The 25,250-nt window shown below is 43.5% G+C and overlaps 1 protein-coding gene across 1 annotated transcript; it reads right to left on the bottom strand.

Moving 5' to 3' along the window:
* On the bottom strand, positions 1–24,838 carry LOC127010206 (failed axon connections homolog; the record flags this gene model as incomplete). The annotated part of the gene is made up of 5 exons (XM_050884084.1): positions 1–125; positions 837–1,051; positions 8,961–9,157; positions 14,194–14,326; positions 24,699–24,838. Coding segments are annotated over 5 exons (810 nt in total), but the record flags the coding sequence as incomplete, so codon positions are not given.
* Positions 24,839–25,250: the final 412 nt, after the last annotated feature.

Raw genomic sequence — 25,250 nt, 5'->3', positions numbered from 1 at the left:
CTACCTACCTTTCACAGCCGCCAGGAGGGGTGAGCCTGGTGAGTTCCAAACCACCTGACTCAGCATCCCGAACACGCCGCAGTCAGCCTCCGTCGGTTTGTCCCCCGTCAGGAATTTCTTGTCACCTGTAGAATGGTTTTGATTTAGTCCTCACCTGTTGACACAATCACCTGTTTCTCTTTCCATAACGGAATGAAGTTAAGAAAGACCTGATCAGTACAATGTGGAAGAAAAGATCCAGTTTACCTTCTTGGGAAAGCAAACTGTCTTACAACACACCAGTTATTTGATCCCTCCCATCCACCAGGCCAAACACAAACAGGGTGGCGGTGCAAAGACATCCTCAAACCGACTACCACCACCACTACTACTACAATAGTCTGGCTCAACTAAACGTGCGGTTGTGGGCGGGTTCAGCGTAGGGGACCCCTTGTACAGCAGTGCCGCGTGTCTCCTAGCCCGCGATGTAGAAATGTTTTAATATAAGTAAAACCATGGCAAATATGATCACCAAATATGCATACACGTTTAATCTTAGTATTATAACGTATAAAAGAACAGTTAAATTATTATGGATAAGATATTTTATAAGCATATAAAGAAACGTGGCACACATATTTTACAGTGGTGCTAAAAAAATGCTAAACTCATTATTGAGCTTCCCTTTCGTTTTGGGATGTGTAAGTAGTTTCACAATTATATTTAGATTATATCGTGAAGGAATGTACTTTTACGACTACAACGACTACTACTACTACTACTACTACTACTACTACTACTACTATTACTTTTACGACTACTACTACTGATGCTGCTGCTGCTGCTACTACACACACCCAGGTAAGCAGAGAGCGCGCGCAGGTCCTCCCAGCCTAATTGGAACACCTGCGGCCACGTGTGTCTGCCGACGCCCTGCATGACGGCCTGGTGGCGCAGCAGGCGGGCCACAAGGGGGCGGTACACCCAGGGGAAGGGCAGCCACGTCCCCCAGTGCGTCAGGGAACACACCGCGCGCCGCCTGTCGTACACCCACCGCCATAACACGTTGACCCTGGGGGGAGAGGGGGGGGGGGGGGAGAGGAGAGGAGGATGTTTATTAAGTTTACTCAAAAAAAGGAAAAAAAAGTATATTCGCTTCCTTATTTTGTTCTTCCTCTCTGTGTTTCCTACCTCCGTTTCTTCATTCCTAAATTTTAAACCTCTCTTCTAGCCCCTCTCGCTCTTTTTTGTGTGTGTGTTCGGAGCAGCGTCTTGAGGGCTTTTATTTTCTTTGTTTTTTGTTAATTGCCCTTGAGCTGCCCCCCTGTAAAAAAATATCCCTTCCTTAGTTTCCTCCTCCCCTGCCTTTTTTCTGGCTTCATTTCTTCATTTCCAGATTTACTCCCTTTCCTAGTTTACTCCTCCCCTCTTTCTTGCTAGGTCCATTTCTTCATTCCTTCATTAGTTCCCTTCGTTAGTTTATTCCTCCTCTCCCTTTTCCAATCTCCATTTCTCCATTTCTAAATTTGTTCTTTTCCTTAGTTTCTTCCTCCCCTCCCCTTTCCCTATCTCCATTTTTTCATTTCCATATTCCTTTCCTCCTTCCCTCTTCATTCTTCCCTTCCTAAGTTTCTTCACTCCTTGCAGCCTCTCATTCTACCTCAATATCTTCCCTCGTCTTTAATCTACCTTATTCTCTTTCTCAATTCCTTCTTGATTGGTTGGTTGACGGACATGTTTAACTTATTCAGCAAAGTCTCTCTCTACACACACAGTCACCGAGGACAATACATGATCGCCTCCTCGGAGAAAGGGTATCAAACGAGGTGATGAGGTGTGGTATGGAGGACGTGCTGAGTGTGCTGAGGAGGCAGAGGTTGAGATAGTGTTGGCACGTCAAGAGGAGGGAGGAGAGCCATGTACTCGCTGCGAGGGTGGGATAGAAAGGAGGAGACCAGCTGGAAAACGGAAGATGACCTGGAGACGGTGTGTGGAAGAAGGCATGGGAAGGATGAACACCAGGGAGAAGAGAGTACACGATAATCAGAAGTGGGAGAGATTCGTAGCCCGTCCAACCCCATAACCGAAAATAAGGACACCTCTCCTCCCGAAATTGACCTCTCTTTCGGCCACCTCTGGATTCTTTTTGGGAGCAGCGAGTGGTTTTTTTTTATTATTATTGTCTCCTTTTTTGTGCCCTTGAGCTGTGTCCTTTGTTGTAAAAAAAAAAAAGACGAAAAGGTAAAAGAAGAAGAAAAAGACGAAAAGGTAAAAGAAGAAGAAAAAGAAGTTACCGAGGACGAAATATGAAACTATATGTAAACGCTGATTTCCGATGTGGTGTAAGGAAAGGATTTTGTTCATATTGTCCGGACTTTTGTACTTTAAATTTTGTTAAGTCTTATAGTTCCTTTAATTTACTTTAGTTGTTTAGAGGTGGAATAGACTGTTGAGAGACAATCCTTTTTGGGGGGGTTGATTGTTGCTTTTGTGTTTGATATTCACGATTAAAATAAATATTAAATGATTATAGTTTAATTTACAGTTTGATCACTAACTAAAACACGTGAATTTATTTCTCGTGATTGCATTGAATACAGATTAGATATACATTTGTGCTGATTCTTCAATTTTTGGTGATAGAAAAATTAACTGCTAAGATGAGGATAATATAAAGTTTTTACCTATAATTTCAATGGAATAATATTACTTAGTGCTGTGATAGATAGTTAAGAATATATGTGTAAAAGAAGTTACCGTGAGCCTCTATATCTCTCCTTTTAAGTAAGTGTAGTTATTGAGCATTATATTATTAGACTCAGACGTTAATACACTCAATCATGTCCTTTTCATATTACCTGCACAGTTAATAAAGATACCTACGCTTGTTCAAACACACAAACAAGCGTACATTATCCTCAAGGCGTGAACTGACCATTGCACTCATCCTTTCGTCCAATCAAATGCGCCACTGATCCTTTATATTTGCTGATTACGTAAAGAGCCAATCAAATACGAGCCTTTACCTCCTCCTCTGTTTTAATTAGATGCTGAGGCGAGGGAATGTAAGAGAGAGAGAGAGAGAGAGAGAAGGAATGAGCGATACATACCATTAAAGAGATACATACAAAATAAAATCATTCATCCTCTTTCCACCATCCAATCCTTATTTCCATTACCTTTGGACTTATTTTCTGAGCCTCCAATACAGGTAAACAGACATCTAGGTATTACATTACTGATGAGACACACAAAGGTAAGATCGAGGTAAATCTCTCTCTCTCTCTCTCTCTCTCTCTCTCTCTCTCTCTCTCTCTCTCTCTCCCCTTCCCATTCTTCACCCCCTAACCCCAAAGGAAAGGCCAGATTAAGCCTCCCTTCTCCCCGGAAACACTTCAATTATGGTAAGAATCTTGAATAATCTAAACCCGGCCTGCACACACACACACTGCCCGGCTGCCCCCATCGGCGTATTGATCATGGTTGTATTACACTGGTGGCAGCGGTGGGATAGTGGTGGTGGTGGTGGTGGTGGGGAAGGGGGGGGGTGGATAGTGTAAATAAAGGAAGGATAATGGAGAGGAGAAAGACTACAGATTTGGTTATTTTTTCTCTTCTTCTTTCTTTCTTTTGTTGTTGTTGTCGTCTTTTTGTTCTTGTTCTTGTTCTTTCTTTTCTACTTGTTCTTGTTCTTCTTGTTCTTCTTTTTCTTCTTTTTCTTCTTCGTCTTGATCTTGTTATTTTTGTCCTGGTTTTTGTTCTTGTTCTTCTTGGTTTTGTTTTTCTTCGTCTTCTTCCTCGTCCTTCTACTACTACTACTACTACTACAACAACTACTACTACTACTACTACTACTACAACAACTACTACTACCACTACTACTACTACTACTACTACTACTAATGCTTCTACTACTACCAATTATAACTATATAATTAGAAAAGTATAGATTTAAGAGAGATATAGGCAAGCATTGGTTTAGTAATAGGGTGGTGGGGGAATGGAATAGACTCAGCAATCACATAGTTAGTGCAAGGACGATAGCTTGTTTTAAGAGTAGACTGGATAGCTACGTACATGGACGAGGACGACAGGTGGCAGTGAGGTGTGGGTGCAGTAAGGTGACAGGGTACTGGTGCGTGCCTAGTACCGTCGGTATAACGAGGATCAAGCCTCTACCTGTAACCCCTGTAACTACACCTCACCCATCGTGAGTAGTGGGGGGGATTCTGGAGCTGCCCTGTGTAGGCCACCCGGCCTCTTGCAGTTTCCCTATGTTCTTATGTTCTTATGTTCTAAATAAATATCGTAAAAGAGAGAGAGAGAGAGAGAGAGAGAGAGAGAGAGAGAGAGAGAATCAAATTGGACACGATTCATTCCTGACTCATTTAAACGCGTGAAGCAATTTTAACAGTCACGGAAGTCAGTGTAACTTTTTTGTGTAACTTTTTGATGTTGTTGTCGTGTGTAGAATCGCTGAATATTGTAGAAAAAATAATAAATAGTGAAGTCCTCATGATTTAAACTTTTAGGAGGCATGGTGGCACTCTTTCCAGCCTAAATTGATAACTTTTTTTATCTTGCATGAGTAGAGTTGTGAGCTTTTTTGTATTTTATTTTTCCCTCTTTTAACGTATTCCCTTTCTCCTTTCTCTCTCTCTCTCTCTCTCTCTCTCTCTCTCTCTCTCTCTCTCTCTCTCTCTCTCTCTCTCTCTCTCTCTCTCTCTCTCTCTCTCTCTCTCTCTCTCTCTCTCTCTCTCTCTCTCTCTCTCTCTCTCTCTCTCTCTCTCTCTCTCTCTCTCTCTCTCTCTCTCTCTCTCTCTCTCTCTCTCTCTCTCTCTCTCTCTCTCTCTCTCTCTCTCTCTCTCTCTCTCTCTCTCTCTCTCTCTCTCTCTCTCTCTCTCTCTCTCAATGCTGTTCAACTTTCTAATGCATGAGTTAACAAGCATCTTCACTTCTCTTTCAGTATCCGCCCTCCTTTCCCTTTCTATCACTATGCTGTCCAACTAACTACTGCAAGGGTTAATCAGTATCTTCATTCCTTTTCTTCCCAGTGTTGTTCAACTCACTAATTAACCAGTTTCTTCTCTCTCCATTTTCTCTCTTTTTTTATCCTGCCCTCCCCCTTCCCTCTCTCCATCGCCTTTCCGCCCAGTTTCTTAGATAACCAGTTACTTCATACACTTCCCCTCCCTTCCTCTCCTTCCTTCTCTCTATCTCTGCGCTCTTCAACTTTTTTTAATGCAAGGGTTAACGAGTAGCTTCCCTTCTCTTTCCCTTCCCTCTTGCCCATTCGTCCTCTCAATGTATGTGCTATTCAACTTCCTAATGCGAGGGTTAACCAGTATTTTCACACCTTCCTTTTTTTCTCTTTCCCGTCCCTCTTCTCTCCTTCACTTTCTTCACCATCTGTGCTGATCAACTTTTAATGCAAGAGTTTAGCTGTATCTCCACTTTTCTGTCCATTTCTGATCTTTCCCTTCCTTCCTTTCCCTTTCCTTCCTCTACCATCTCTATGCTCTACAACTTCTAATACAAGAGTTAACCGGTAATTTATCTTCTTCCTGTTTTTCTTCTTTCCCTTCCTTCCTCCCTCTTTCCCTTCTATACCATCTCGTTGAACTTTCTAATGCAAGAGTTTAGCAGTTATCTCACTTCTTCCTTTTTCCCTCTCTCTTTTCCCTCCTACCCCTTCCCTCTCTCCACCACCTTCCTATATGACTGCCGTAGAACTTATAATGCAAGAGTTAACCAGCATTTACATTCCTTCCTTTTTTCCCGCTTTCCTTTCTCTCCTCTCTTTTCCTTTTCTCCACCACCTTCTCAGCTTCTAAAGCGGCGTCCACACTATGGGTGACCAGGCCCGGAATTCTGTCTTTGGCTCCACACAACTCCCATATATGGTAAAGTGAGCGGGGCTACGCCGAGCAGCAGCGAGCGTCGAGCGAGAGGTAGGTGGGTAACCCAGCGGCCAGCGGCCCAGCGCGCGACACCCAGTTGTTAATTAATAGCCGGAGGGGTCATTCGCGCCGCGCCTTCCCATCACTCATGAGCACGGGCTGCTCACCAGTCGTGCCTCGCCTGTCGCTCTTATAGTGTGGACGCTCACCCCCCTTACCCCTCGTCAGTCCGCCTGACTCCGCGATGGCCCACCCATAGTGTGGACGGCCCTTAATGCAAGAGTTTAGTAGTATATTCACTCCATCCTTTTATGCTCTTTCCTTTCCCTCCTCTCTCTTCCCTTTCTCCACCATCTCAATGCTCTTTAACTTTCTAATGCAAGAGTTTAGCAGTTATCTCACTCCTTCCTTTTTCCCTCCTTGCTTTCCCTCCTACCCTCCCCTTCTAATGCAAAAGTTTAGCAATATTTTCACTCCTTTTTTCCTCTTTTCTTTCTTTCCTCCCCCTTCCCTCTTCTCTCCAACCACAGTATAAACTTTTTGAGCCGTTTTTATCTTCCCCAGGTATAAAAAAAAATCAGAGGCCATTACAACAACACATTTAACCCTTTTTTCTCTTTTCCAGGTAAGAGTGTTCCTGGCGTTTCCTGCCGCTGCCCCAGGTGACACCGCGTCGGCTCACCTGCACTAATTACACCTGATGGGCGGACAGGTGCACCCAGCCCTTACCTTTTAGCTGTTGTTGTTGTTGTAATTATTATTATTTCTACTATTTTATTGTGTTTTAGTAGTTGTATAGTTGTTGTTATTGTTGTTGTTCTTATTCTTTTTACTACTACTACTACTACTACTACTACTACTACTACTACTACTACCACTCCTACTATTATTACTACTACTACTACTACTACTACTACTACTACTACTACTTACAAAGACCCCTTATCTCAGTTTCCCTTAAAAAAATAGCAAAAAAATAGACAATAAAAAAAAATATGAGTGGAAAGGAAATTAAAAAGTACGATCAATAAAGTTATAAAGTAAGTGAAGAACAGAAAAAGCTTCTGGAAATAAAATCAGGGAAATGAGTGAATATATAAAGAAAATCTAGAAGCCATTGAGGAATAAAAGGGGATGAAGAAAGTGAAGTCGAGGGATTAATTTTGTGATGAATAGCTTTTTGTGGGAGATGGACAAGACTCGGGATTTTAGTCGTGGGAGATATGTTATAAGGTTATTTTATTTTTTGCTCTTTCTTTCTCGCTCATTTGCCTCCTCGCCCATTCATTCACTCCTTCCTTCATTTTTTTTTTTACAGCAAAGGAGACAGCACAAGGGCCCAAAAAAAGGAATCAATAAAAAAAGCCTGCTACTCGCTGCTCCTGTAAAGAATCCGAAGAGGTGGCCGAAAGAGCAGTCAATTACGTGAGAAGAGGTGTCCTGATACCTTCCTCTTGAATGAGTTCAAGTCGTAGGCAGGAGGAAATACAGTTGAAGGAAGATCGTTCCAGAGATTACCAGCGTGAGAGATAAAAGAGTGAAGATGCTGGTTAACTCGTGCATAAGGGATTTGGACAGTAAAGAGATGAGCTTGAGTAGAAAGTCGTGTGTGGCGGGGCCGCATGAGTCGGGGAGGCATGCAGTTAGCAAGTTCAGAAGAGCAGTCAGCGTGAAAATATCGATAGGAGATAGAAAGGGAGGCAAAATGGCTGCGAAATTTGAGAGGTAGAAGACTATCAATAAGAGGAGGAGAGCTGATGAGACGGAGAGCCTTAGACTCCACTCTGTCCAGTAGAGCTGTGTGAGTGGAGCCCCCCACACACGTGAGATGCATACTCCATACGAGGGCGGACAAGGCCCATGTATCTGGATAGCAACTGTGCGGGGGAGAAGAACTGGCGGAGACGATACAGAACGCCCAACCTCGAGGAAGCTGATTTAGTAAGAGAGGAGATGTGAAGTTTCCAGTTAAGATTCCTCCAAGAGGATTTGCACAAAATTTCAGCTTGGTCGGATAGATGGGAGATGCCCTTTAACGTAGACAAGTGCCAGGTCCTTCAAGTTGGAACAAGAAATAAGAAGTTCGATTACGAAATGCGCGGCGTTAAACTCAATGCGTTAAGGACCTGGGGGTCAAAATCGCGTCAAAACTCAAATTCTCACAGCAATGCATCGATGCAGCAAATAAAGCGAACAGAATGTTGAGCTTCGTTAAAAGAAACTTTTTATTCAAGAATAAAGATGTAATACTTCTGCTCTACAAGTTTAGTCAGACCCCACTTGGAATATGCGGTACAGTTTTGGTCTCCCCACCATGCAAAGGACATTGCTAAATTAGAAGGTGTTCAGCGTTGGGCAACAAAAATGATCCCTTCCTTGCGCAACAAATTCTACGAAGAAAGGCTTTCCACCCTTAACATGTTTTCTCTTGAGAAACGTCGCCTCCAAGGAAAACTGATCGAATGTTTTAAAATACTTAGTGGTTTCACGAATGTAGACAGATCAAAATTGTTTATGATCGTTGACACTTTGAGAACGAGGAACAATGGCATAAAACTCAAACGTAGACAAGTAAATTCAGACTGCACCAAATTTTTCTTCACCAGCATTGTAGTGCGAGAATGGAATAAGCTCCCACCTTCAGTGGTCCACTGAAACACGATTGACTCCTTTAAAAACAAGCTCGACCGTCACTTCCTTGAACTTAATATTAAATAGAGTTGGAATGCAACGTTTTGGAACCATCTAATTAATGTAGAATCACTTAGGTTTAAGGACAGACCACCTAGTCTGGACCATGGGGTCTGTGTGGTCTGCTTTTCTCTCTCTCTCTCTCTCTCTCTCTCTCTCTCTCTCTCTCTCTCTCTCTCTCTCTCTCTCTCTCTCTCTCTCTCTCTCTCTCTCTCTCTCTCTCTCTCTCTCTCTCTCTCTCTCTCTCTCTCTCACACACACACACACACACACACACACACACACACACACACACACACACACTTCCCTCCCCTCCACAATCCCCACACACATTCCCCTCCCTTTCCCCCCTCCCCTCCCTCTCCCCTCCCTCTCACCCCCAACACTCACCAGAAGAAGTGCTCGTCCATCATTACCCTCAAACCGTGTGCCTCGGCTCGCTCCTTCTCGCTCAGGTGGCCGCTAAAGTCCAGCACGTAGCGTGTCCCCAGGTGTGCCATGATCAGGTGCGAGTCCCCCATCTCCTCCCCGTTGAGCGTGATCCAAGGACACTTCCCCTTAGGCCCAAGTGGCTCCTCGAAGTCCACCTGTCAATGGGGTAATGGGTGGTTAGTGAGTGGTACGGGAAGTGGGTAAGGGGAGGGTGCAAGAGTGAAGGGTATGGAAGATAGAAGAAAGGGAAGGAGAAAAGGAGGAATAGGAGAAGGTATATGGGTGTAATGGGTTGTTAGTGGGTGGTATGGGAAGTGGGTATGGGGAAGGGTGTAAGAGTGAAGGGTAGTGAAGATAATAGAAAGGGAAGGAGAAAAGAAGGAATAGAAGAAGGTATATGGGTGTAATGGGTTGTTAGTGGATGGTATGGGAAGTGGGTAAGGGGAGGGTGTAGGAGGGAAGGGTAGGGAAGATAGGAGAAAGAGAAAGGGTAAGGGAGGAATAAGAGTAATAGTAAAGGAGGAATAGGAGAAATAAAGGGTAGTTAGTGAGATTTAAAGGAAGGGGGAAAGGGAGAGGATGTAAGAGTGAATAGCAAGGAAAATAGGAGAAAGGGAAGGAGAAAAGAAGGAATAGAAGGTAAATATGGGTAAGGGAGAGTTAATGCGTTTTATAGCGAGGGGGGAAAAGGGGAAGGGTGTAATAGCAAAGGGAGAGTAACACTAGAATAGGGGAAATAGAGGAAAGGGAAGGAGATAAGGAGGCAAGTAATGGTAAAGTAGTAAATGGGTGTAATTGGTATTTAGAGTATGTTAAGGGGAGTGGGTAAGGGGAGGGACGTAAGAGTGAAGGGTAAGGAAAGTAATAGAAAGGGAAGGAGAAAAGAAGGCATAGGAGCAATGTACAGTAAGTAATGGTAAAATAGTAAATGGGTGTAATTGGTATTTAGAGTATGTTAAGGGGAGTGGGTAAGGGGAAAGGCGTAAGAGTGAAGGGTAAGGAAAGTAATAGAAAGGGAAGGAGAAAGGAAGGAGTAGGAGAAATATACATAGCAGTTAAGTAGTAAATGGGTTTAATGGGTAGTTATTGGGTGTTAAGGGGAGGGGTGTAGCACTGAAAGGAGGGTAACACTAGGGTAGGGAAAATAGGAAAAGGAGGAATAGGAGAAAAGGAGGAATAGGAGAAAGGGAGGAATAGGAGAAAAGGAGGAATAGGAGAAAGGGAGGAATAGGAGAAAAGGAGGAATAGGAGAAAAGGAGGAATAGGAGAAAGGGAGGAATAGGAGAAGTAATGGGTAGGTAATGTGTGTTAAGGGGAAGGGGAAAGAAGTGAGGATTGGAGTGAAGGGAACGTAGCACTAAGATAAGGAAAGAGGAGAAAGGGAAGGAAAAAGTGAGAAACAGAAGAAGGCAAATGGGTATAATGGGTAGCTAGCGTATATTAAGGGAAGGGGGAAAGAGGGCAGGATAGGAGTGAAGGGAAGATAACACTAGGGTAGGGAAATAGGATAAAGGGAGGCATAGGAGAAGGTAAATGGGTAAAAACTGGTCGGTGAGGGAATGGGGTAAGGAGAAATTGTGTAAGAGTGAAGGAAGGGTAACACTAGGGTAAGAAAATAGGAGAAAGGGAGGAACAGAAGGCAAGTAGGTATGATCGTTAGGTAATAGGTAAAAATAGAGGAAGAGGAAGAAGGAAATGTATAGAGATGAAGGGTAAGACAAACTAAGACAACAAAAGAGGGAGATAAAAGGAAGGAATAGGAGAGATAAACGAGAATAAGGGGAGGTTAATGGTTAGGGGGAGTGTGTAAGGGAAGGATGTGAAGAGGTAGGAATGAGAGAATGGAAGAAGATAAGAGGAAGGAGGAAGTGTCTAGAGAGGAAGGGGAAGACAAATTAAGACAACGAAAGAGGGAGATAAAGGAAGGAATAGGAGAGATAAACGAGAATAATGGGAGATTAATGGTTAAGGGGAGTGTGAAAGGGAAGGATGTGAAGAGATAGGAATGAGGGAATGGAGGGAAATAAGAGGAAGGAGAAGGAAGGGAATAGTAAGGAATGAATAGGAAAACTTAATAGGTGTGGATAAGTAGGAATGAGAAAATGGGGGAAGATAAGGGGTAGGAAAGAGGAAGGGGAGGAATAGGAAAACGAAATGGATGTGGATATGAAGGAATGAGGGATAGGAAAACGAAATGGATGTGGATAGGAAGGAATGAGGGATAGGAAAACGAAATGGATGTGGATAGGAAGGAATGAGAGATAGGAAAACGAAATGGATGTGGATAGGAAGGAATGAGGGATAGGAAAACGAAATGGATGTGGATAGGAAGGAATGAGGGATAGGAAAACGAAATGGATGTGGATAGGAAGGAGTGAGAGATAGGAAAACGAAATGGAGGTGGATAGGAAGGAATGAGAGATAGGAAAACGAAATGGATGTGGATAGGAAGGAGTGAGAGATAGGAAAACGAAATGGATGTGGATAGGAAGGAGTGAGAGAATGGTGAAAGATAATGAGTAGGAAAAGGAGTGAAAGAATAAGGGATGAACAGGAAAACGTAATAGGTATGGATAGGAAAGAATGAAAAAAAATGGAGGAAGATAAGAGGTAGAAAAGAGAAAGAGGAGGAATAGGAAAACGTAATAGGTATGGATAGGTAAGAATGAAAAAAAAAATGGAGGAAGATAAGGGTAGGAAAAGGAAGGAACAGTAAGAAATGGGTAAAGAAACGTAATAAATGTAGATAGGTAAGAATGGGAGAATGAAGGAAGAAAATAGGTAAGGAAGGGAAGGGACTTAATTAATGAGAATAGGTAAGAGAATGGAGGAAAATAATAGGTAGAGAAGAGGAAGGGACTTAATTGGTGAGAATAGGGAAGAGAATGGAGGAAGATAATAGGTAGGGAAGGGAAGGGACTTAATTGGTGAGAATAGGTAAGAGAATGAAGGAAAATAATAGGTAGAGAAGGGAAGGGACTTAATTGGTGAGAACAGGTAAGAGAATGAAGGAAAATAATAGGTAGAGAAGGGAAGGGACTTAATTGGTGAGAATAGGTAAGAGAATGGAGGAAGATAATAGGTAGGGAAGGAAAGGGACTTAATTGGTGAGAATAGGTAAGAGAATGGAGGAAGATAATAGGTAGGGAAGGGAAGGGACTTAATTGGTGAGAATAGGTAAGAGAATGGAGGAAGATAATAGGTAGGGAAGGGAAGGGACTTAATTGGTGAAAATAGGTAAGAGAATGGAGGAAGATAATAGGTAGAGAAGGGAAGGGAACAGTAAGTGGTCAATAGGAAAACGAAATGGTTAACAGAAGGACGTAGATGAGTAGTTAGCGAGTAATTGGTTATGTTAAAGTAATAATGGGTATGAGTAGGTATTAAGGAAGGGAAAAATAGGACTAAAGAGATATCAAAACAAGAGTAAATGGGTGAATAGGGAAGGTAAATAGGGATGAATGGGTAACTAATGGATAAGGAGCTAATGGAGGGCTGTGAGCAGGAAGGAAGGAAGGAGAGGAAATGTAAGAAAAATAATAAACAATAGATAAAAGAACTGAATATATTAGGACAAGAGTGAGGGGTGAATAAGGAAGGTAAATAGGGATGAATGGGTAACTAATGGGCAAGGAGGTAATGGAAGGCTGTGGGCAGGAAGGAAGGAAGGAGAGGAAATGTAAGAAAAATAATAAACAATAGATAAAAGAACTGAATATATTAGGACAAGAGTGAGGGGTGAATAGGGATGATAAATAGGGATGAATAGGTATTTAATGGGCAGGGAGGTGATGGAAGGATGTGAACAGGTAGAAAAGGATTAAAAAAGGTGAGAAAACAATCGGTAAAAGGAGGCAATGAGTAAATAATGAATGGGGTAGATAGAGATGATAAATAGGGATGAATGGGTAACTAATGGGCAGGGAGGCGATGGAAGGATATGAACAGGAAGAAAAGGATTAAGAAAGGTGAGAAAACAATAGATAAAATGAGGCAATGAGTAAATAATGAAAGGGAAAGTCAATATGAACAAAGAAAAGAGGGGAGATTTAACTAATAAGTGGAAGGCTTAAAATTGTGAAAGAGTTAATAAGGAAGGAAGAAATAGGAAACAAAGGCGGGAATAGGAGAAGGAGAGGAGGAGGAGAGGCGTAATGGAGGGAGGGGGAGATTTAACTAATAAGTGGAAGGGTTGAAATTGTGAAAGGGTTAATAAGGAAGGAAGAAATAGGAAACAAAGGTGGGAATAGGAGGAGGAGAGGCGTAATGGAGGGAGAGAGAGACTTTCCTAATGAGTGGAAGGGTAAAAATTGTGACCGGGAGAAAGTAATGGGAGGAAAAGATGGAAATAGGAGGAGGAAGAGGAGGAAAAGAGACAAAAGAAAAGAATAGTGAAGATAATGAGTAGAGAAAGAGGAGGTAGATGGTGTAATGAGAGAAGAGATGAACAAAATTAGCGGAAAGGAGATAGTGAAAAGAGAAGAGATAGACATTGAGAGAAAATAAATGGTAAGGAAAGAGTTAATGGAGAGGTATATTTAGTGTAATGGAGGGAGAATATGGAGGAGAAGAGAGGAGAGAGAAAGAGGTTGAGTAAGGAAGGTAAATTAGAGATGTGTAGAGAAGAGAAAAGGGACAGAAAGAGAAGAGAAAAGAAGAGATGAAAGAGGTATGGTGAAGGTAATGGAAGAAGAGGAATTCAGGAGAAGAGGAAGAGGAAGACATGAAAAGGTGGAAAGAGGAATTGAGGGAGAGGAGAGCAAGAGGAAGAGGAAGAGAAAGGGATTAAAAGGTGAGTTGAAATTAATAGAAAGAGGAATTGAGGGAGAGGAGAGCAAGAGGAAGAGGAAAAGGAGAGGATGAAGAGAGATAGAGGTTGAGAGCAAGAGGAAGAGGAAGAGGAAGAGGAAGGGACGAAGGGAGAGCAATGAGGAAGAGTGAAAAAGTTAAAATTAGGTTCACAAATTTGGTGTCTAGAAAGAAGAGAGAGAGAGAGAGAGAGAGAGAGTAAACAGACCCTTAAGTGAAAGCAAACACCCGTATTTTTTCACTCACAAAAAAAATCGCAATAAATAAACGGTATTAGTAAGATTAACCTCTCTCTCTCTCTCTCTCTCTCTCTCTCTCTCTCTCTCTCTCTCTCTCTCTCACTCTCTCTCTCTCTCTCTCACACACACACACACACACACACCAGGTAGGGGATGGAGGCCAGTCTCAGGTAGGTCTCCAGCTTCATAACGAAAGGTGAAAGGCTTGGACAGGTGGTGCCCCGCGGGAAGATGTGTAGCACCACCACGTCGCTGCCCACGCCTGCCCACCGAGCCCTGCAGACGGTGGGGAGAGGGGGAGCGTGTTAACGGGACGGTTTTGGGTTAATGTTTAAATTCAGGTGTTCGTGTCTCTGTTGCTACTGCCATTGTTGTCCGAGATGGTCTTGTTGTTTTTGACGGTGGTGGTTTTGCTTGAGATGTTGTTAATGAGTGGAAGGATTAAAATTGTGAATAGGGAGAAGAAATGGGAAGCGAAGGTGGATTATGGACGAGGAAAGGAGGAAGAGAGGCGTAAAGAAAGAATGGCGAAGATGATGGGCAGAAAAGGTAAAGTTATTGTAATTTCTCTAAGGTAATGCTGTTGTTATTGTTGTTACAGATATTATTGTTATTGTCGTTGGTTTTGTGAGATGTTAGTGGTAGGGTTTTCATTGTTGTTTTTTGTGTTTATGTTGCCATTGTGTATCTGTTTATGTGATGTTATTTTTTAAGTTCTGCTCTGGTTTGTTGTAATTTGTTGGGCCATATCGAAATACTAAAACTTTACTACGAAATTTCAATCCCAAGAATCACTCACTCTAGAACTCCCATCCTTGTTAACTTTTTCAGATATATCCAGATAGATTTAGATAGATTCATGTATAGCGTGTGCCCCCAACGTGCCTGGTGAGCAGATATATACCGTTAGTGGCGCAGGCGAACTTATCTATAGTGGCTGCCGTGGTGTATGACTCTTGCCTTTACATCTGATATACTGGGACATTCAATAAGAGCTTAGATAAATATATGGATAGTGAGGTTAAGTGGGATTAGATTTACAGAGGCTGCCTTTTACAGGGTTACCGACCTCTTGCAGACTCCTTATGTTCTGATGTTCTGATGTTATATAATCCGGCACAGTATGATGATTTAGAAAACTCCGAGTCTTTTCACGAATAACCAACTGGCATGACGGTGTGTTTTATCCTTCCTTAATTACGGTGTCTTCAGGTAAGGAGGTGAAAAGAGGATGCAACTCTTCCTCAGCGAACGTGACCTACCTTTCACAGTCTACGTTTTATTTTTTGTTTTTATTTTTGTTTTTTTGTTCTGTTTTGTTTTGTTTTCATTATTTCGTGCACCGTGGAAGGTGAGTAACCCCGAGTAGGTGAGTTTTTTTTTTTTTTTTTTTTTGCACCTGTCCTACTTAGCACTCGTGATAGGAAGATTGTGAAGAAAAGTTAAATAATGATATGAAAAAAATACTCTAATTGGATTATAATGAGCGACTGATATTACTACTACTACAACTACTACTACTACTGCTACTACTACTACTACGACGGCGACGACTACTACTACTGCTACTACTACTACTACTACTACTACTACTACTACTACTACAATAACAACTACCACAATCACAATCACCACTATCACCACTATCATTACTTCACTACCACTTCTACTCACCTCCTCCTCCTCCGCCTCACACTCACCACCACCTTCACCACCACCGTCACCACCACCACAGCGAGGGAGAGAAACCTTCCTCCACCACAGCACAGCCACCTCGCTCCCCCTCCCCCCCACACCTCCACCGTCCTCACCACCCCTGGCTGGAGCATTGCGCCTGGGGAGGGAGAGAAGGTGATTAACTCCCTGTAATTAGCCGCCTGTGATGAAATGGAGTGATGGGAAGCGTGAGAATTGCGTAATTGCGTATAAGGGAAATGATGGTTATGATAAAGGTGTGATTTTTTTTTTTTTAAGGTGATGCAGGAAAGGTATTAGTGTAGAGTTTTTTTCTTAGTCCTCGCTGACTTGCCTTCTTCTTTCTTCTTTTCCCTTTTCTTTTTTTCCTTTTTTTCTCTTTCTTCTTCCTGTCTGTGTTGGTTTATGATGATGTTTTTTTTGGCAGACTGTTTTTCCTCTTTCTCTTTTTCCTTTTTCAGTTTTTCTTCCTCTTTTTCTTCTTTTCTGTGATGGTTTATGATGATGGCTAACTGATTTTTCTTGGGAATTTTTCCTTTATTTTCTTTTATTTTTAATGGTGAATGGAAGCATTAAGTGTAGTGTTTTTTTTTTCTTCAGATTCTCCTTTTCTTTTGTTTTGTTTTCTGTACCTTATTTTTTCTTCCTTTCTATATTTCTACTCTTTTCTTCTTCGTTTTTTTCTGCAGGTACTGGAGAATTTTGCGAATACTCTCGAGCTGTTTCCTTTGTTGTAAAAAAAAAAAACATTCGAATACAACAGAAACTCGAAACCTGTGGCTGGTGTGGTGTTTGACGAACTGCGTGCGTGGGTGGAGGTAAAATCAGGGTAGGGGAGCAACAATGGTCTGGCGGTGGCCGAGTGGTCAGCGTGCAGGAGTGGTGAGCCTGTGGACCTTGATTGGAGTCCCACCGAAACACGCTGATTATAATTACTCAAGCTATCGCCGAGTGGTGGATATTGCCCAGATCTTCAATCAACCCTAACCTCAGCGATTTCGCTCAAGAGGAGCACCGGTGGGCAGTATGAGCCAAGCTAAGGGTCATTGGGGAGGGCCAGGTGGCCAGGGCCCCGGGATGCGTAATTTTTTTCCTGACCACTTCCGTCCTTCTCGTGATGCGGCAGAGCCGCACTGTTCGACGTTTGGCAGTGTCGCCAGGAGACGCCTGGATTGGCCCAGCTGACATTGTAAACATACCCTCTTCGTTACCATAGTAACCATGACGCTACCACAGCTTTCCTCTCAACTAAGCACGAATTTATACGCGGTGCGTCTTTTTTTTTAAATACTAAAAGCTGTTTCTATATACATCACAATTCCTCTAGGGCGAAATATATTCCATGTTGTGGAAAATAGGAGACCTCGCCTCCCTACCTTGATGTTACCAAACGCTTACCGTCGTGACGGGGCTCTGGAGGCAGGGGTCCCACTGCCTAACTAGCCTCCTAAAACACTCCAGAAGAAGATGACAGAGCTAATAGGTACGTGTTGTCTCTTGGCATTCACGCAGCAAATACGATCCAGCTGCTGTCTAATCTTGCTCCATTTCAAGCTTATTACGGAGTTACTGTCACACCACCAAAGGACTAACCCAAGAAAAATAAACCCCTAGATCACAAGGTCCAGTGCCTCTGTGCATGGTAAATATAGTTTTCTGTATTATTCTGCAGTGTCACTGCTATAGGAAAGTTGAAGCCAGAAAGTGAATAGCTATCCTTCCCTTCTTTTTGACAACAGAATGCAGTAAACTACAAACAATGCCCTGCAATTCTGAGACAGAGAGAAACAAGTAGGGTGAGACGCATAAAAGTGGGGAGAAAGTTTATTATAAGAGGATAATACTTACTTTATAAAGAACAGCTGAGGCCCCAACTAGGCAACAATGAGCATGATTAACACAATGATTAGACATAAAAAAAATAATTTGTTTAAAGACACGATCAGGAAGCTTAAGATGTGAATCGGCTGCTGGCATCCAAACTGGGGCACAGTACTTGAAAAATGGAAGTATAATAGAGAAAAACACAATTTAAAATAATTGAATCATTAGCATAAGCTTTCTTGCAATTATATATTCCAGTATTCCATCATTTGTTGGCCTTTCCTTACAGTGTAGAATAGTGTTTGAATCTAGGCTGCCCACTGAGTGTGGTTGGTTGATGCTGTTGTCATGTTTGACTTTTTAGGTGTGAATTGTTTGGACACAAGCGGTGGCCTACACAGCGATACACACTGCAGCTCCGAACACCACATCCGACAATGAGAATTGTGTCGGAGGCAGCGGCTTCTTATGACTATCATTTGTTGGGTGCTGTTTCATAATGTAGTCACTGAAACATATGTATGTTTATATGTGTGTGTGTGTGTGTGTGTGTGTGTGTGTATATATATATATATATATATATATATATATATATATATATATATATATATATATATATATATATATATATATATATATATATATTCCGGCATGGGTAGTTATGAAGTGACACTAAGCGACTAGGTCATTAGACTGACAATAATAAAGACTTTACTAAGGTTTTATGTACTACTTTACAAATCTATTTCCACTTTCGATGGTTTATTTTATGTCGGGTTTCGATTTAGTTTAAAATGTCCATAACTATTATGTGGCGTTAGGTAGCTTTCCGTTTTAATGATATGGAAGGAGTGACCAACCTCAGCCTAAGTTCTGCAGTATAGTATGTAGTATACTCGACCCGCTTCGACCTTACAAAGGAAAGTGACGCATTCTCTTCTCCTCCCCTTCCTCCTCTCCTCCACGGTCTTATCCCTCCTTTCATAGATAGAGCAGGATGCAGGAAAAAGCTGTATAATATTTGTATTCTTGATATTTTTATTCAGTGTTTTACATCTCCAGCAGTCCGGCGAGCAAGATGATGACCAAGGCTGTGCTGGGGCTCGTGTCTGCCATCGCTATGTGTGTCCTGCTGTTCAGTCTGCGGGACCAGAAGGACCTCCACGACCACCTGGAGGCGCTGGTGCAGGGCTAGGAGGCTGACGGCCCCTTCAGGAGGCGCTCCAGGACCTCGTCATTGTCCTGCACTGGAGGGGCCACGCAAGGCTCCTTCCGCACTCGGCGGCTGGAGACGCGGGAGGCGCAGTTATTCCGGGTCTGGACGCCACACAACGGTGGTGGGGCGGCTCAGAGCGCTGCTGGCCGCCCTCACCTGGCTGGGGCCGCTGCGGCCTGATGCACCGCGGGACCCCCTCAGAGAGTGCGGGGTGGCCCCGCCCGGTGACGCCTGGTGGACCACGAGGAGCCGTCTGGCCTGCCTCAAGGACCACAGGGCCGGAGGAGAGTGGCCTTCATGGCGTCTTTCAGCCGCCGGTGGCATGAGATGTGCCCCGGGGAGTGCCTCCACGGCGGCAAGCGCTTCGCCAGACTGATTTTTCCCAAGATGACTTGCCGCATCTTGAATTCCCGGGACAGAGGATGTCTGGGAATGTGCTGCGGCACCTTGGCGAGGAGGAGCAAGACGAAGGCCAGGTGACAAACAGTAATAACGATCAAGCCTAGAAGCCTCGCCTCAACGAGGCTGTGCTCGGCTCGGGCCTCGGCCCTGTGCAGGCCAGACGGCTCCTCGTGGTCCACCAGGCGTCACCGGCCGGGGGCATCCCGCACTCTCTGAGGGGGTCCCGCGGTGCATCAGGCCACAGCGGCCCCAGCCAGGTGAGGGCGGCCAGCAGCGCTCTGAGCCGCCCCACCGCCGTTGTGTGGCGTCCAGACCCGGAATAACTGCGCCTCCCGCGTCTCCAGCCGCCGAGTGCGGAAGGAGCCTTGCGTGGCCCCTCCAGTGCAGGACAATGACGAGGTCCTGGAGCGCCTCCTGAAGGGGCCGTCAGCCTCCTAGCCCTGCACCAGCGCCTCCAGGTGGTCGTGGAGGTCCTTCTGGTCCCCCAGACTGAACAGCAGGACACACATAGCGATGGCAGACACGAGCCCCAGCACAGCCTTGGTCATCATCTTGCTCGCCGGACTGCTGGAGATGTAAAACACTGAATAAAAATATCAAGAATACAAATATTATACAGCTTTTTCCTGCATCCTGCTCTATCTATGAAAGGAGGGATAAGACCGTGGAGGAGAGGAGGAAGGGGAGGAGAAGAGAATGCTGGAAGGGGAGGGAAAGGGCCGCCTTGTAGCGTCACTTTCCTTTGTAAGGTCTGAGCAGGTCGAGTATACTACATAATATACTGCAGGACTCAGGCTGAGGGAGGTCACTCCTTCCGTAGCATTAAAAAGGAAAGCCACCTAACGCCACATAATAGTCCAGGTTGGAAGGAGTAACGCCCTCGGGCTTACAACCTGCTCTCTGAATATGGCCGCTGGCGACGCTGCCAAATGTCGAACAGTGCGGCTCTCCGCATCACGAGAAGGACGGAAGTGGTCAGGAAAAAAAATTACGCCCTCGGGATGAGGCAAATATGAGGTAATGAGGATGTGAGGTTTCGCAGGGCAAAGAGAGGCTGGCAGTTTGCCACTTGTAAATAGCAGTTGTAAAGTCCCAACACTGAGGTGATTCAGTAGATGCCTGGAGCGGCAATGTGCAGTTTGGGCTGTGTAGCTGCTGCCGGACAGGTCATGGCCTCAGTGAATTGTAATTTGATTTTATGAATTACATACACAATATGAAGCAGAAAAGCTCAAGGTTAAATCAATAAAAAAGAACTTGTTCTTGGAATCGAGTACAGTACAAAAGTACTCGTACTGGGATTCGTGACATCGTGTTGTAGACGTGCATGGACGCGAGGACAAAACATGTACCTCAACCCAAGCCTGCTCTCTCTCTCTCTCTCTCTCTCTCTGAGCCAGAAATATTGATGGAATTTTTGTTTATCGTCCAGCAGTTATTTCTATAGTGTCACACATTCTTCTTCTGTTTTCCTTCTCTTTAAGAATTTGTGTACTCAAAGTCTTTTGTTTTATCCTTTCGAGTTTTTAATTTTTCTTTTCCTCCAGAAGAAGTGCTATTACGGCTAAATCATTGACACTAACATTCTTAAACATGGTAAGCCCAGCAGCGATATTTCCAGGTTGAAGGACAGAATCGTACTGATAAAAAACGGTGTGAGCAGGTCCCGCGCAGGCCCGGGCCGTATACGTGCTGGTGTTTTCAAGGAAGAAGTTTGAATGAAGTGACAGAACTTTAGACAAGGAAACAAAACAAAAAGGATGAGAATATAACCGAAAAAAGAGGGAACAAAGAAAAAAGAAGAAAAAAAAGAAAAAAAAGAAGGAAGAAAAGAAGGAAACAGATAAAGAAAGAAAGATAAGAGAGTCAGGTGTTTGAATAAGTCAGTGTGGCAGAGAGAGAGAGAGAGAGAGAGAGAGAGAGAGAGAGAGAGAGAGAGTTATGTATACCTTATTCACCTATTCACTTACATTACACACACACACACACACACACACACACACACACGAACACACACACAACGGCAATAACCATAACCTACATCACTTCTTATCCAATATTCCTCTCTCTCTCTCTCTCTCTCCCCCTCCATTTCGTTTCTTCCTGCCTGCATTCCTCTTACTGTTTATTTATTTTTTCTTTCTCCATTCCTATTCCTTACTGCTTTCTCTTCTCCTCTCTTTCACAGTTTCCTTCCCTCTTATTTCTTCTCTTCTTTCCTCTCCTTTTCTCTTCTTTTCCTCACAATACACATCATTCCTTCCTCCTCCGTTCCCTCATCTTCCTTCTTTCTTTGTCTTCTTTCTTCCATTATTCTATTCTCTCTTCTACCCTTTCGTACTCTCCTTCTTCTCCTGTTCCTTCTTCACTCTTTCCCTCTCTCGTTCCCTCTTCCCTTTCTTTCTTTTTAACCCTTCATACCTTCCCTTCTTTCTTTATTCGCTCAGTTCCTCTCTCCTCCCCTCCTTCCCTTTCCATGGGTAGTTTTATGAGCCTGGTGGTAGTTTGACAAAGCCTCTGTGCCATGAATGTGAAAAACTCTCATGATAAAGCGATTCATCTCCTCTTCGGCCTTTAGAAATTGTTAAAATGAGAAGAGGAAGCGTCTGATAATACCGACGTTAGGTTCTTTTCCTGCTTCCTATTTTTATTCCTCCTTTTCCACTTCATTTTCTTTCGTTCCTCTTCTGGTTTCCTCCATTAATGCTTTTCTCTTCTTCTATGTTTCTCTTTCATCGCTTCCTCTTCCTTTCTTTATTCTTCCTTTTCCACTTTTCTTTTTTTCTTTTTTTTATTCCTCCTTTTCCACTTCATTTTCTATTGTCTTTCTTCTGGTTTCCTCCATTAATGCTTTTCTCTTCTTCTATGTCTCTCTTTCATCGCTTTCTATTCCTTTCTTTATTCTTCCTTCTCCTCTCTTCTTTTTTTCTATTTTATTCTTCCTTTTCCACTTCATTTTCTTTCCTCTCTCTTCTGGTTTCCTCCATTAACGCTTTTCTCTTCTTCTATGTCTCTCTTTCATCGCTTCCTATTCCTTTCCTTATTCTTCCTTTTCCACTCTTCTTTTTATTTCTTTCCTCTTTTGGCTTCCTCCTTAAATCCGTTATCTCTCCTCCTCTCCGTCTCTTCCTATGATTCATGTCTTTCTTATATCCCTCTTTCTTTCTTCTCTTCCTCTTCATTTTCGTTCTTCCTCCTTTTCTGGCCTCCTTTTATTCCGCCTTTATTTATTATTTATTTATCTCGCCTCCTTTCCGTCTCTTCCTATGATTCATGGCTTTCTTATAACCCTCTTTCTTTCTTTTTTTCCTCTTCATTTCCGTTCCTCCCTCTTCTGGCTTCCTCCTTTTACTCCGTTATCTCGTCTCCTCTGCGTCTCTTCCTACGCTTCATGTCCTTCTTATATCCCTCTGTCTTTCTTCTCTTCCTCTTCCCTCGCAAGAATTATCCTCCCATACATAACATATATATCTACATCACAAACAAAGAAGAAACGAAAGAATGAATATATGACCGAAAAACAAGAAAGAATTAACGATAGGAAAAAGAAAATGAAGGAACGAAAAAATATAAAGAAAAAGAGCAAGAAGGAAAAATAAAGAAAAAAGAAAGGAGAGAGGGAAAGATGAGAAAGAGGGAAGAAGGGAAAGTTAGAAGTTATGCATTAATTTAGAAGGAAAGGAAAGGAGGGGAGGAGAGAGAAATTGAAGGAGTAAAGAAAGAAGGGAAGGTGTGCATTTACCTGTGGTCGAGGGCTGGACGTGTGTTGAGGGCTTGTGAATTCTATCCCTCTTTCTTTCATCGCTTCTTTTTCCCTTCTGTCTCAAACCCCAGGAATTATATCCCAATACAACACACATATGCCTGTATCACTTCAGTCACCAATAATGCCCGTAACACCTGCATCTTACCTGTGGCTGTGGGCCGGGCAGATGTGTGGGCGTGAGGTTTACTGAATTCTATCCTTCTTTCTTTCATCGCTTCCTCTTCCCTCCCGTCTCAAACCCTAGGAATTACACCCTCATACACACATATACCTGTATCACTTCAGTCACCAATAATGCCCGTAACACCTGCATCTTACCTGTGGCTGAGGGCCGGGCAGGTGTGAGGCAGTGTTCCCAGTGGTTACTTTTTTAGATAAGCTGTACATTTATATACGACGCTGACCATAATGCTGCAAAATTGATAAAACACCTACAATTTGTTACTCTTGTGTCCGGTTTTAGTAATTTTTTGTCAAACTACCACCAGACTCATAAAACTATCCATGGAAATGCCCACAACTCCCAGGGAAGGCTTGGCAATGTACCGTAGAAACGTTCTCTTGCTGTGAAAACCAGGATTGTACGTGTGGCAGAGGGCCGCTGTTTCCGTCCTTATGGCGTTTAAGCATAACAAAGCAAGCACTGGCCCGCTGCAGCGTTGCCATTCCTCGACTTTTTGTACTAGATCTTGGCTTTTGGGGTGACACCTCGGAGTCTTGGTGTGTTTTTTTCCTGAAATCATGCAAATCTAGTTTTGGGGGCAATTCTCTCCAACCTCTCCCTTCCCTCTCCCCCCACCCCACCCCCACCCCCACCCCTCTCCCCTCCCCAACCACTCGCCCTCATTCTGAAGCGAGTGATGACCCATTTCCTTCTGTATCCCTGCCCCTTTCCTGCCCCTTCTCCTGGCCGTTTCCTCTTTCCCAACCTCTCCGCCTCTCCACAAGTGTTATGACCGTCTGGCTGACCGTCCCTCTCAGGCCGTCAAGGGAACGAGTCACTTCAGAGGACAAATCAAGGTGAGCATCACACACTACTGCATATTTGTGGTGTAGATTATTTCGAATGCGTTGCTGGATTTCGTGCATTTTTCTACCGATATTCTTCTACAAACACTGGTGATGACAAGCTTTTTTTTTTTTTTTGCGTATCGAGTATTCATCCAAAAGCCATCTTGGCTGACTTGGGGAAAATAATATCTTACTGAATTCAGATCGCATGATTCATTAACTAAAAAAATATCTATATATCTATAATTTCCATGACTGATAGTGTCTTAAAGACTTAAATAATATAGATGAATGTAAGTCACTTTTCAAACTCCTGGTTTTAGAAATCAGAAATGTTACTTTTTGTTGCCAGATGTTACGGTATTTTGGTACGTTTCCAAAATTCCCCGCTGGGAACACTGGCGTGAGGGCGTGTGGTTTACTAAATTATGTCCCTCTTTCTTTCATCGCTTCCTCTTCCCTCCCTCTGCCTCAAAGCCCAGGAATTATACCCTCATAAAGCACACATCTGCCTGTACTACTTCAGTCACCAATGATGCCCATAACACCTGTATTTTACCTGTGACGGCGGGCTGGATAGTTGTGGGAGCGTGTGGTCTACTAAATGATATCCCTCTTTCTTTCCTCTCTTCCTTCCTTCTGTGTCAAAGCCTTTAGGAACTATACCATCATACGGAACGCATCTACCTGTATCACTTCAGTCACCAGTAAGGTTCGTAACACCTGTATCTTACCTGTGCTGGGGCCGGGCAGGTGTGAGGGCGTGTGGTTTGCTGCACCGCGCTACGCTCACTGTCTCGCCCGGTCTCCCCTGCAGCGTGACAGGCGTGGGAAGACCTAGAAGAGTATTCCTGTTTAACTCGATTTGGCCAGGTATGTGTGGTCATGATTTGCCTTCCTCGGCGGGAATCGAACGTCTGTTTGTTGGTTTGTTTGATGGTGTGTTTGTGTTTGTGGATATGTTTTTTGTTTGTTTCTTGGATACAGGGTTACAAACCTCCGTCCTAGACAGAGTTTGATAATTTTTTTGCCGCCCTCAGCTGACGGGAGCTCCTCCTCCTCCTCCTCATCATCATCATCATCATCATCACCGTCATAACCATAACACTGCTTCCTCCCTCTACCTGCTGAGTAACAAGGGAGATTCCACGTAAAGGACGAGGCCGCCACCACCGCCACGTATGTCTCCCACATCCATCATGGTGGCTGCCCAGGGACGGAACTCAAAATGGCATCAGAAGAATAAGGTGGAAAATGACCTCAAATAACCATCATATTGATTGCTT

This window comes from Eriocheir sinensis, chromosome 42 (assembly GCF_024679095.1).
Source record: "Eriocheir sinensis breed Jianghai 21 chromosome 42, ASM2467909v1, whole genome shotgun sequence".
Lineage (NCBI taxonomy): Eukaryota > Metazoa > Arthropoda > Malacostraca > Decapoda > Varunidae > Eriocheir > Eriocheir sinensis.
Note: the sequence above shows the minus strand (reverse complement) of the source record. Positions and strands in the feature narration are given on the sequence as shown.